The sequence below is a fragment of the Chionomys nivalis genome, chromosome 14 (genome assembly GCF_950005125.1).
Source record: "Chionomys nivalis chromosome 14, mChiNiv1.1, whole genome shotgun sequence".
In the NCBI taxonomy this organism is placed as follows: domain Eukaryota; kingdom Metazoa; phylum Chordata; class Mammalia; order Rodentia; family Cricetidae; genus Chionomys; species Chionomys nivalis.
The window spans coordinates 18,986,258-19,000,162 of NC_080099.1; the positions used below are offsets into that span (position 1 = coordinate 18,986,258).

The window sequence follows — 13,905 nt, forward strand, 5'->3', positions numbered from 1 at the left end:
AGGATAAGAAAACAAAAACAAATACAACCCACCCAAATGGCTATTGCTTTAAAAACATTCATAAAGTCCACATATTTGAATTCTTGTAGTGATTTCTCCAAAGGATGCCTGCTGATATCTCTACAAATGCTCCTCCCACCACCTTTCTGGCCACTGATCCTCTGTGCCTACCAGGAGCTAGTTTACACTGTACAATAGTCTCCTCCGTTAGCAAGCTCATTTTCTATCCACTCAGCTAGACACGGTTAACCGAGGTCTGAAAATATTCAATGAAGAATTCCAGAAATAAATACAATACATAATTTCAAAACAGCCATTTATTACATTATATTATTATTGTGGTTCTAGATATTAATCACTTATTGTACTTAGTATATGGATTAAAGTTTCTCATAGCTACGTAAGTATAAAGCAAAGCACAGTGTCTATGGGGGATGTCTATGGCTCTATCTTTTGGTCACTGTGGAAAATCTTGGCATTTATCCCTTCTTAGATAAAGAGAGCTGCTGTATGCCACAGCTGGATACTTCATTTGTCTTTTGCTGGAGGCCATGGACCCCCAAGGACAAGTCTGTAAGCAGTCTCAGAATCTGGGACATGTGACTACTGAATCCCATAATGGCTAAGTCAACAATGAAGTAGGTCAGAGCACAGCTCAGATGTTTGTCTTAATACACACATTGTCCCACACATCAAATGACTGACTGATTTATGACAGCCACTCAACCTTTGGGGCTATGCTGGTTTTGGCTGTATCCCAGGCTTTCTTCTCAGTGTATTTGGAAGCTTGTGGTTTGTCTCCTCTGGCCTCTGAGGTGCAGGGCGGGGCTAGGGCTGCTTAATGTGTCTGCTCTGTGGCTTCTGCCCACACCTGGCTGTGTTGCTCTGTCCTGTTCCACTCCTGTCCTGGTGAGACAGACACTTACACATTTCTGCAGAGTTCTGTCTAGTTCTGTACCCCATTTTTTATTGGATTATTTGTTCTTTTGATATCAAGTTTCTTGAGTTCTTTGTACATTTTGGAGATCAGCCCTCTATCTGATTTGAGGTTGGTGAAGATCTTTTCCCATTCTGTAGGCTGCCATTTTGTCTTGTTGATCATGTCCTTTGCTTTACAGAAGCTTCTCAGTTTCAGGAAGTCCCATTTATTAATTGTTGCTCTCAATGTCTGTGCTACTGGGGTTATATTTAAGAAGTGGTCTCCGGTGCCAATGCGTTCAACTGTACTTACCTCTTTCTCTTCTATGAGGTTCAGTGGTTGGTTTTATGCTGAAGTCTTTGATTCATTTGGACTTGAGTTTTGTGTATGGTGATAGATATGGATCTATTTTCATTCTTTTACATGTTGATATCCAGTTATGGCAGTACCATTTGTTGAATATGTTTTCTTTTCTCCATTTGATATTTTTAGCTTCTTTGTCAAAAATCAGGTTTTGGAGGTGTGTGGGTTGATATCCGGGTCTTTGATTCAGTTCCATTGGTCCTTCTGTCTGTTCTTATGCCAATACCAGGCTGTTTTCAGTACTGTAGTTCTATAGCAGAGTTTGAAGTCAGGGATTGTGATGCTTACAGAAGTTCCTTTATTGTACAGGATTGTTTTTGCTATCCTGGGATTTTTGTTTTTCCATATGAAGTTGAATATTGTTCTTTTAAGGTCTGCGAAGAATTTTGCTAGGATTTTGATTGGCATTGCATTGAATCTGTAGATTGCTTTTGGTAAGATTGCTATTTTTCCTATGTTAATTGTACCTACCCTAGAGCATCAGAGATCTTTCCATTTTCTGGTGTCTTCTTTAATTTCTTTCTTTAAAGATTTAAAGTTATTGTCATACAGGTCTTTCACTTGTTTAATTAGAGTTACTCCAAGATATTTTATGTTATTTGTGGCTATTGTGAGGGTGATATTTCTCTACTTCTTTCTCAGCCCATTTATCATCTGTATAAAGGAGGTCTATTGAGTTTTTGAGTTAATATTGTATCCTGCTACACGACTGAAGGTGCTTATGAGTTGTAGGAGTTCCCTGAAAGAATTTTGGGGTCACTTATGTATGTATTTCTTTCCTTCTGAGAAATATCATGATTTTTAGATGAAATAAATACTCCAATACATGTTATAGTATAGGAGGAGGCTAATAGCTGGCTTGGGACCAGTAGAGCATGTATAGAAACTTCCCTATGAGCCAATCAGAAGTCTGCCGCAAGAGACCGCTGATATTATGACCTAGGACAATGAGAGAGAGTAATACAGCATTCCATATTGACACCACTTCTGGCTCCCAGGAGGGGATAGAAGAGGCCTGCCCATACCCTCAATAAAAGATTCGGCTTTTGTTTTTACCTAGCTCCTGGAGTCTGTGCTGTTGATTCTACACCTTCTCGCCCTTTCCCCAAAAGGCTACCATCTTGGACTGATCCCTTGTGATACCATAGATACCCAGTACCCATAGAAATTAGAAAACTAGGAAAGGGTTGTAATGACTAATATTGTTTGTCAACTTCACTGGATCTGGAATCAAGTGAAATGCATGCCACTGGGCACTCCTGAGAGGGATTTTCTTTATCATTATTATCTGAACCAGGAAGATTAACCCTATGGCCACACAGATCAAAGCACACGAATGAAGGAAGCTTTGCATTCTGTCTGCTTGCTTTCATTCTTGCTGGCAAGTTCATCCTTCCTGTTGCTAAGGCAACCCTTCACTGACATCAGCACCAGTTCCCCAGGATTCCTGCACTGCCTGAAGTCCAGCAGCACTCTGGGTCCTCCAGGCCTTCAGCACCAGACTGGGACTTATGGGATCAGTCAGCCTCATGGGCTGGGCAGGTACCAGATTCTCAGCTGCTCCAGTGTGAGAAAGTGATCGTGGGACTACCCAGACCATATCATGCAAGCCTGCCTGCCTGCCTGCCTGCCTGCCTGCCTGCCTGCCTATCTATCTATCTATCTATCTATCTATCTATCTATCTATCTATCTATCTATCTATCTATCTACCTACCTACCTATCTATCTATCTATCTATCTATCTATCTATCTATCTATCTATCTATCTATCTATCTATGTTTACATATACATATACTTATACATATATCACACACATTTCTTTATTTCTATTCCTTAAGACATCTCTGTCTAATACAGCAACAGGGGAGATTTTGAAGGAAGGGGGATAGAACCCAGGTAATGAAGGAGAAAGGGGAAAGAATGGAAGAGGATTAAATGGGTTGAGGGGTATGAAGAAGAGTAGTGGAGGAAAACACTGCTACTGTAGACATTTTCTAAAGTACACTTATAAAAGAAGCTTAAATGGAGCTGTCCTATAATTGAGACAATGTCTCTCCCAGACACCACAGGCTATCAAATAAAAAGCCTTGTGCGAGGTATAGGTTACTTCTTTTTGAGTTGTTGGCCAGTGGGGTTCCACAAGTACTGAAGTCTGTTGGCACTGCCTTGGTTAACTTCCAGAACTTTTTTGTAAAAACACTATTGCTGAAGACACCACACACTTGAATCATAGGGCATGGTGAAAACAAACTGAACAACCCAGAAGCTCCATCTCTGATATCCTTGGAAGGTGCTGGAAGGGTCTGTGCATACTTCTAGGGCAGGAAAGCAATCATCAATCTTATGTAGCTGTGATTCCTGTGAGCTTCAGACTGACCTGCCAAAATATGGCCACTAGTGAATGAGTTGCACAAATATTATATAAATATTATCTGATTGTATTTAAAGACAACTCCGCAAGGCAGGACTCATTCCGGGCACTGTTACTGGGGACAAAACCCTTCTGAGACCATGATTCCATTAGGTGAACATGAGCACTTGGTCCAGGAGCCATGGTGCTTGTGGGTTTCTTTCAGTGGTTGTCTGGGGCACAGGAAACCTGGCTGCCAGTGCAGAGGCACAGAAGGCTATAGTGGCTTCTTCAGAGAGTACACATCCAGGGACAACAGCAGCACTATGCATTGATGTGCCAGCATCAAAATGGCTATAGCAATTGTTTCTACCTTTTCTGCATTCCTCCACCAATACTAGATGCCAGGAAAGGAAAATATGATGATGATTTTATCTTTGTGGTATTGAACATAGTAGGGCCTTGTGAATGCTAAGTGCTTCCTCACAGTACTGAATCTCAGCTTTAAAAAAATAAAAGCATTTGAGATTAAAATTTAATTACATAATTTTTACCCTTCTCTTTGCGCCCTCCAACTCTCCAGTCATGCGCTCTCTCAAATTTATGGCCTCTATCTCCCTCCTTTCTCCTCACAAGCACTTACCTGTCTCTCCTACGCACCATCCATCCACCCACCCATCTGTCTATTTTTCCCTAAATATCTAAATCAATCTTTCAGTCCACATGTTACTCATATTATGTGATTGAAGGGATGGCCATTTAGTATTAGATAACCAGATGAGGGGCTCTTCCCTGGGAAAGACTATTCTTCCTTAGCTGCTTGAAGTTTTTTATTTAGGGTTGAAGTCCCGTGAGATTTAAGATGGAGGCTCCTCCCATGTTAGCATGCCATTGTACTGTCTTTGGTCAAGTCTTGTTTAGGCATACACGTTGAGGCTTCATGAGTACATCCTCTCTGACATTTCTATGAGACACAGCAGACTTCCTGGTCCTCTGGCTCTTACAATCTTCCTGTACCCTCTTCTGCTACGATCCCTGGGTGCAGGGATTTTGTTGTAGATATAGCAGCTGGGCCAGGGCACCTGTCTTAGTTTTCTATTGCTATGTCACAATACCCTGACCAACGTAACTTAGAGAATGAAGAATTTATTGGGGGATTATAATTTCTGTGGGTGATATCACAGCCATCATGGTGGGGAGCATGGTGCCAGCAGGCAGGCAGGCAGGCATGGTACTGCTGCAGTAGCTGTATATCTTGAGACAAAACCATCAGGCAGAGAGAGAGGAGAGAGGAGAGAGAGAGAGAGAGAGAGAGAGAGAGAGAGAGAGAGAAAGAGAGAGATGGACTTTTGAAACCTTGAAGTATGCCCCTAGAGCATATCTATCTCTATCAAGGCTACACTTCCTAATCCTTTCTAAACAGTTTCACCAAGTGGGGACTAAACTAAGTATTCAAATATATGAGCCTATGGGGGCCATTCTCCTTCAAACCACCAGAGAACCAGTCTTTTTCTCTGCAGTTTGACCAGTTGTGTTTTTCTTTATCTGTTTGTTGCAAAAACTTTTAATGTGTGTATGTGTGTGTACGCATACGTGTGTGTGTGTGTGTATTGTGTGTGCGATACCTATACTTATTTGTGGATCTAAGAATATTAAGAATGTCTGTGTATGTGTGTGTGCTGTGCTCATGGGCTAGAAGAGGGCATAGGATTCCCCGGAACTGGGGTTACACATGGCTGTTACCTGCTAGGTGGGTCCTGGGAATTGAACCCGAGTCCTCATGCCAGGGCAGTCAGTGATCTTAACCACCGAACCACTTCTCCAGTCCAGGAAACATTCTTTAAATGCTGCTTTTCTTATTCATAAGCCACAGCTTCCAAGAGCAGGACACTGCCTCTCTTGGCTTGGTTTAAATGAACCTACCTCTCTTTAAGAGGACCGACTTGTACTTGTTGCCCTGAGATGGGCTTTTCAGAATGTCTCCTACCCCTCTGCTCCCTGCTTACTCTGTTCCTCTTCCTTCTCACCAGCTCCTTTGCTCTGGATCCGAATCTAAGGACATTACCTAGGGCGGATTGTTTATTTATTGGCAGATTTAACCTTTTAGAGCTGTCCTGATTCACAGCAAAGCTGAACAGAAGGTCCACAGATTTCCCATCTGTCCCTTTGCCCTCCACATGCACACAGTCTGCCTCATCACCGTTCCCCAGAGAGGTGCATCTGGTATTATGGATGAAGCATCCAGACATATATTCTCACTGAGTCTGCAGCCGGAGTGCTGTTTTCCTGGCCATTGGTGGTTTTGGGCAAAGGAGCAACGTGTCCTCCCTGGCTGCATTGGCTGGATCAGCTTCACTGCCTTGAAGATGATGCCCTGGCTCCTCCAAGCCCTACTTATGGGAACCTGAAGCATGGGATGGTTTAACTGGTCCCTAGACACATGGATTCGGTGTTGGGAGCAGTGAGACCACAGATCCTGAATTTCTTGTAATCCCCTGATCTGAGTGCCTACAGCTGCTCTGAGCACGAGACCTTCAGGAGTTCCTGATGGCAGGAGAGTGGTTTCTGGTGGGTTTGGTTGGGGCATGGCTATCTCTATATAATCTGCCCTTGGACACAATAAAGGTGATGGAGAAAGGTCATTGGCTAATAAAGAAACTGCCTTGGCCCATTTGATTGGCCAGCCACCTCTCTGTGGAGACCCACAGAAGAGGATCTGTTCCATCTTGACTAAAAGTCAGAGAGTTCAGGCCTATTCTTGCTCCTCCAAGGTTATACAACAGGATGTTTTGACCTAAGGTATGGCTACTGGATGTTTTGCCTAAACAACGAGATATTTTACCAAAGTTGTGGCTACTGGATGCCTTACTCCAAAGACCAGTCAACAGGATGTTTTGACTTAGGGCATGGTTACCAGGTGTTTTGAGATGAAAGGAGGTATTTATGCTTGCTTGTTCTTTGTGTCATGGAAGTTTTGTGCCCTCCCCTTTCTTTTGCTTGGGGTAGATAAAAACTTTGAGTAATAAACTTGGGGCTGATCACAGTACCCACTGGATACCCTCCTGACTCTTCTATTTCTCGTTTATGTCTTCCCTCAATCTTTATTCCTCCCTTCAAGTATGGACGGAGGAGCCTGCTGGACAGGCCACCTCCCCAGTCCCAATCCTTTTCTCATTTAATTCTGTTACAGCACTTTGGTTCTGTTTTCACTTTCCCCCATTCCCAGTGCTGGGCACTGACATGAAGGCCACCTGGATGCTAGACCAATGCTCTGCTGTGGAGCCACACCACAAGCTCCCGCAGCGGGGCATCTCCTGATGACCATTTTCAATGTCATCATCTCCTGTCAGGCCTCAGTACTTAGGTCTTATCTCGGAAGACATTTATGTTTGGGGACTTTTCAAAGTTGACCAGACGGTGTTTGTCCCATCCTGCTCACTCCTAAACCATTTTGCTCTAAATTGTGTACCTGTCAGATGGTGCCAGCAGGGCATTTAGCTGTGGTAGAGAGTTTGAGGCTGAGTCCCACCTTAGTGATCACTCACTGTGATCACTGTGATTTACTAATGGCTGTAAAACCATTGTCCGAGCAGAGATAGGTTACCCGGAGGCCACCAGTGCAAAGCATGGGAGGAGCAGTACTGAGTTTTCTGGTCTACATTGGGGCAAACGTTTCCATCCCTTTCAATCTTCTAGAAGTTTACCAACCTGGGAAACCACAAGCCCAATTGGCTTCTTTTCAGTCCTCATTATCTTTGAACTTGCTCAGTTGATGAATGTTCTTGTTCCCCCAAATTCTTTCTTTCCCCAGAGAGGCAGGGAACCACACAGCTGCCCATTCTGTGATCACTCACAATAGTGCCTGTTCCTCCTCACTATCTCAGTACCTTCTGTGTTCAACTCCTACCTCTTGGTTGGAGCATATTCACAGCCAGCAACTGGCCATGTTGTTACCTTCTGGGGTTGTATAGTGGTACAGAGAGCCTGACTTGACTGCATGCTGTCACATGGTGGCTGCATGAACATGGGACCACATGGGACATTCTAGGGTGTGTGATGCTGCTCATCCAAGTTCAGTTTCTGTCAAAGGTTAAGCATCGCACCAAACACAAGAAAATAAAAACAGACCAGATATATGTTGCATTAGTTAGGGCTTCTCTTGCTGTGATAAAAAACCATGACCAAAAGCAACTTGAGGAGGAAAGGGTTTATTATAGCTTGTAGTTCAGGGACATCAGAGCAGGCACTTGGAGGCAAGGGCTGATGCAGAGGCCTTGGAGGATTGCAGTTTACTGGCTTGATCCCCATGGCTTGCTCAGCCTGCTTTCTTATACAGCTCAGGACCACATGCCCAGGACTATGATGTAATGGGCCCTCCCACATCAACCATCAGACAAGAAAATACCCTACAGATTAACACACAGGCCAATCCTAGGGAGGCATTTTCTTGGTTATGATCCCTTCCTCCTAGATGATCCCAGCTTATGTCAAATTGACATAAAACTAGTCAGCACAATTGGCAAACCAGCTCAACATATAAACATATCACTTATTAAGCCCTAACACTTTTTGTTGTCTCTAACATGCTCTGTTAATACAAAATAATGGCGATACAAAACATTCCGACTTTTATAAGTCCTACAGTTCTTAAACATCTCAACATTTTAAAAGTTCAACCTCTTTAAAATATCCAAAGTCTCTCTTAAATTGCAAAGTTTCTCTAAAATTCCATCTCTTTAAAAGCTCAAAGCCGCTAGGCGGTGGTGGCGCATGCCTTTAATCACAGCACTTGGGAGGCAGAGGCAGGCGGATCTCTGTGAGTTCGAGGCCAGCCTGGTCTACAAGAGCTAGTTCTAGGACAGGCTCTAAAGCTACAAAGGAAACCCTGTTTTGAAAAACCAAATAAATAAATAAATAAACAAACAAACAAATAAATAAAAACTCATTAAAAAAAAAGCGCTCAAAGCCTCCCAGCTGTGGGTGCCTGTTAAATCAGAACAAAGACTTTCTTACTCTGAGGAGGAAGAACCAGGGCACAGTTACAATCAAATTAAAACCAAGTCAAAGTTCAACAGTATAAAAATTTCAGAGCCTGCTTTCTGGAACTTACAACCTTCTGGGCTTTAAAAACCACATTAGGCCATGAGGTAGTCTTTAAAGAGAATAACCATCAAATATGGACTAAAATTGTTTTGTTATAGAGCCCACCGGAGCCTTCTTCAGAGACTCTCTCACTTGTCCTCTTTATCACAAATCAAGCATTTTCTGCTATATGTATTTCTGATGGTGGTGCTTCTGGGACTAAACCCAAAGCCTTGCACATGCTAATCCCTACTTCTATTATTTTTAGGAGTTATGTTTGACTTGTCAATCACACTGAAAAACCTTATGTGAGTGGCTAGAGGGATGTCTCAGTGGTTAAGGCATTTGGTGTTCCTCTAGCAGAGCTGAGTTTGATTCCTGGCACCCCTACCTGGGAGCTCACGGCTGTCTGAAATTCCAGTCCCAAAGTATCTGACGCCATCCATCTTCTTGCTGTCAAGGGTACTGGATGCACATGGTGCATGGACAGACATGCAGACAAAACACCATACAGACAAAATACATTTAAAAAGAAAAAAAAACCCTTGTTAACCATAACTCATGGCCTTATTAATCCATTTCTTGAGACCATAATTCTCCCTTTTTTGAGCTTTTAAAATTTGATCCATTAAATAAATTGAATGTGTGTGTACTTTGAGTTCTCGCTCTTTCAAACACAAGGTAATAAGCGAGCTGCATTAGGGCGGGAGACGATGCCTTTAATGAGGACAGTCTCTCAAAATGAGTTACAGGCAGCTGATATTTGTTTTGCCTTTCAAAAATGTATTTAATGCCCATGCCCCAACTATGATTCAAAATAGTCATGAAATTCTAAAAATATAATTTCGTATCCTCAGTCCCCTAGAAACATTTGCTTTGCCATATTCTAGAAGTTGGCACCAGGGAGCTGGAGAGCAGAACTCCGAAGCTTCTTGGTTTCTTCTTTTGAGGCAAGTGTTGTATTCTGTTTTGGTATATGGTAGTTAACTCTATCTGTAGTTTTGTTACCCACAGTTAATAGTTGTTAAAAAGTATTAAATGGGGGCTAGAGAGATGGTCCAGTGGCTAAGAGTGCTTGACTGCTCTTCCAGAGGTCCTGAGTTCAATTCCCAGCACCCACATGGTGGCTCACAACCATCTGTAATGGGATCAGATTCCTTCTTCTGGTACTCATGAAAACAGAGCATTCATATACATAAAATACATGAATAAATAAATCGTTTTAAAAAAAGGACTATTGGGCTGGGCGGTGGTGGCGCATGCCTTTAATCCCAGCACTCGGGAGGCAGAGGCAGGCGGATCTCTGTGAGTTCGAGACCAGCCTGGTCTACAAGAGCTAGTTCCAGGACAGGCTCCAAAACCACAGAGAAACCCTGTCTCGAAAAACCAAAAAAAAAAAAAAAAAAAAAAAAAGACTATTAAACAAAACATTTCAGAAATAAACTATTTGTAAGTTTGCAATGGGCTTTCTAACTAACACAATGAAATGGTGTGTTGACCACCCCCTCCTGCCTAGGCGGTGAATCATCTCTTTGTACAGAGTATCCACACTGTATATGCTATTTGCTTGTGGGTCACTTATCTAGTTTTGACCCGCTGCGGGGTTTTCAAGCAACTCTTATAATAGTATGTTACCTATAGGGGGTGTGGGAATGGGTGAGGGTACTTTCTGTATTCTGCAATGTAGGAAGGAATCTGCATAATCTGCATATATACTTTATTCATGACCTGTTTGCTCTCAAGAGTGCAGAGTTGACACCAGCAGACATTAGCCAGACCAAGGGGGTTAAGAAGTGTCCGGTCGCAGATATTCAAAATGAAAGACAAGTGGAGAGGGCGATAACAAGGGAGGCATGCCTATCACACTGATTCCAAGAATGTAAAGACCACCTAGGAAAAATGTCTGTTTCCCTCTATAACAACTGCTGCTTGGGGTTGAGATGCTGAGACAGTTGCTTTAGGTGCTAACCTGTCAGGGACTTTTCAGAGCACTGGTCCCCTGAAGGAAGTGCAATGTAAACATTCACGCGTCTGTGTGAAGACAACACATACGATGCCCCATATTCCAGACACACCGCAACTCCAGTGTCGTTCGCCTTTATTTCCTCGCTGAAACTCTGTGTCATCTCGCAGCATCTTTATTTATTTATTTATTTTTATTTATTTATTTTTTATTCTTTTTTAATTAAAATTTCCAACTGCTCCCCGTTTCCCATTTCCCTCCCCCTCCTCCCACATATTGCCCCCTCCCCCCACTCCCCTCCTTGCAGCATCTTAAAAAGGGCCTGTAGCCAGCGGTGGTGGTGCACACCTTTAATCCCAGCACTCGGGAAGCAGAGGCAGGCAGATCTCTGTGATTTTGAGGCCAGCCTGGCCAGTTCCAGGACAGGCACCAAAGCTACAGAGAAACCCTGTGTCCAAAACCAAAACCAAACCAAAACCAAAAAAAAAAAAAAAAAAAAAAAAAAGAATAAGAAGAAGGGGCTGGTATAGCACAGTAAGATTTGGAGAGAAACCACATTCATATGACATGTATTACAGGTTATTGTTCATTATTCTATTAGCCGTTGTGAGTCTCTTACTGTACCCAATTTACATATTAAACTTCACCATATGTATGCATATACATGGACAAAGCATAGTATGCAGATTACATGATTTCCATTATCCATAGAGGTTCAAAAATGTGTCACATAAAAAAATGTCTATTTTTTGTCCTCAGTTTCAAGAGAAAATTTTTAGAATTAAGACATTTCACCACGATACAGCAGCTAGTTTTGTTTTAAATTATTCATTTGAAAAAAGCGGGCGAGTCTATTTAAGCTCAATATTTGTTCTCCAGGTTTTAAGAGCTGCATTCATCTGTAAAGTAGTTCTTACTTCTCATGGCATAGCCCCCTACACAGAGTCGAGCACAGACGCCAGCCCTTCCTCCTGATAGCTCACCAAGTTGGATCAAATTCCGACATCTTAACTTCCCCCCATAAATCCAAAAGGCAACAAGGAGCAGTAACAATTCACAGTTCAGGGCCAGTACGTGGCAAGCCTAATAACCCGAGTTCCATCCCTGGGACCCACGCATTGGTAGGAGAGAAGAGACGCACAGAAGTTGTCCTCTGATCTCCACATGCATGTGCCAGCAGCACATGCACAAATAAATAAATGCAATAAAATTGCGAAACAAAACCAAACCTTATGAGTTAGGGGATGGAGGGATGGCACTTGACACCCATGCATGAGGACCTGAGTTTGGATCCCAGCATCAACGAAACCCTGCAACCCCAAGGCTGGTGGCTACAAATCTAGGTCCAGGTTGCATGAGAGACCTTGTCTCAGCGGATCAAGGAGGGGTGTGGTCGAGCAGGACTCCCAACGTCTTGCTCTGGTCTCCGTGTGTGTACAGAGACATGCAGGAATTCATGACTTATTTCCCCTTTCAGTGCACAGCTGGCAGCACAGAAAGTGTTTTCCGGTTGTTAGTTAATAAGAGCACAACTCAACTTGGAACATTTCCAGGGAACCTCCAAATGTTGGCAGGTTTATGTCCAGTTGGTGAGGGAATACTGAGGATGGGGGCGGGGCACAGGGAGGGAACAGACAGGACCTGCCACTCTCTTGTGCTGCTGGTTCTGAGAAGGGCAAACAGTACCACAGCACCGGCACCGCTTCTATGACACCGTGATACGGACAACGATGCTGTTTCTCAACAGCCAGCACCGTACACCTATCCCAGCTCCGCTCTAAGACCGTGTTCACGATAAAAGCTTTGTGGTCCAGCTAAAAGGCTTTCTAAGTCTCCTTTGATTGGTGTTCTTCGAACAAACTAAGCTGCCTGGACTGTGGCAGGAAATGGAGGACTAGGATGAGACATCCCTGTGGAGTTCACGCTGCGGAAATCAATGGACCAAGGGCGGAAATTTCCCAGAGAGGCTCATTAATTAGTAATCGGCGAGCCACTGGCCCGGGGTCACAAGGCAATGGAAGAGAGCGAAATCACCCAGGAGTGACGAAGTCGTTTAAATGTCAGGGTGAAAGTCACTCTGTACGCAGTGTCCACACCTAACATTCCTCGAGGTAGGGTCTCCGACGCCCAAGGTGCAGACTTACCCAGCAGGAGGAGCCGGTGCGTCTGCTGCAGGTCGCGCTTTTGCTCGCGCAGCATGCGGTCGATGCCGCGGCTCACTTTCCTCGCCTCCTTAGCGGCTTCTCGCTCCTCAGCGCGCAGCTGCTCTTGTCGCCGCCGGCTCTGCAGCTCCACTGCCGGCCGCGCGCTCGCGGGGTTCCGGCCAGCGCCTCGTCGGAGCAGTGTCCCCGCTGGAGTCGGGGCTGGGACCAGGACTGGGGCTGGGACGGCGCTGGGCTGCCCGTCCTCCGAGCGCGGGTCCGAGGCGGCGCAGGGGGCATCCTCCGAGCTGCCGAAAAGCAGCGGTCGCAAGCTATAGCACAGGCCCATCGGGACACGGGGCGCGGGGCGTGGGCAGGTCCCCCGGGTCAGACTGTAGCCCCCGACGATGCGTGAGGCTGCGCTGCACTTGGACCCCGGGGTGCCGGCTGCGGGGCGTGGCTGCGGTGGGTCCTGCCTGAGGGCCACGTTCCCTCACTGCCCGGAGGGGCCATTGTGCACCGTCCGCCCGTCCTCGGCGGGTGCTCTCACCTGAGAGCGCCGCGAGCTGGCAGAGCTGATCCAGCTGCCCAGCCTTGGCCAGTCCGGCCCCCTTACCGTAAATGCTGCTGCGCAGCCTGTTCCGGTTACCGTAAATAACTCCTCCTATGGCAACTATTGCTGCCCTAGCTGCTTACCTTAAGTACCAGGCAGAACCCCTTGCCCGGTTGCAGGGGCTATTAGGTTACCACTAGCTGGAGTTGACAGAGCGACCCACGGGTGCTGGGGCAGGGCAGAACATTGTTAAACACTGTTGAGAATGTTAGTTTTTGTGGAACTTTCTATGAATGAGTACTGGCTAGTTTTGTGTCAACTTGACACAAGCTAGCGTCATCAAAGAGGAAGGAGCCTCAATTGAGGAAATGCCTCCTGTAAGGCATTTTAAATTAGTGACCAGTCGGTTGTGGGTGGTGCCATCTCTGGGCTGCTGGTGGTCCTCGGTTCTATAAGAAAATAGGTTGAGAAACCAGGGGAAGCAAGTTACTAAGCAACACCCCTCCATGTCTTCTGCATCAGCTCCTGCCTC

The 13,905-nt window shown here is 44.8% G+C and overlaps 1 protein-coding gene across 1 annotated transcript in view; it reads right to left on the minus strand.

Annotated features, from left to right (window-relative positions):
• Gnal (G protein subunit alpha L) overlaps positions 1-13,353 on the minus strand; it is a 103,250-nt gene extending 89,897 nt beyond the window's left edge. Inside the window, exon 1 of the mRNA XM_057788411.1 lies at positions 12,824-13,353. Coding sequence (XP_057644394.1) covers positions 12,824-13,169 — 346 coding nt within the window. The 5' untranslated portion in view covers positions 13,170-13,353. The remainder of the gene's footprint in view (positions 1-12,823) is intronic.
• Between the last annotated feature and the right edge of the window lie 552 nt (positions 13,354-13,905).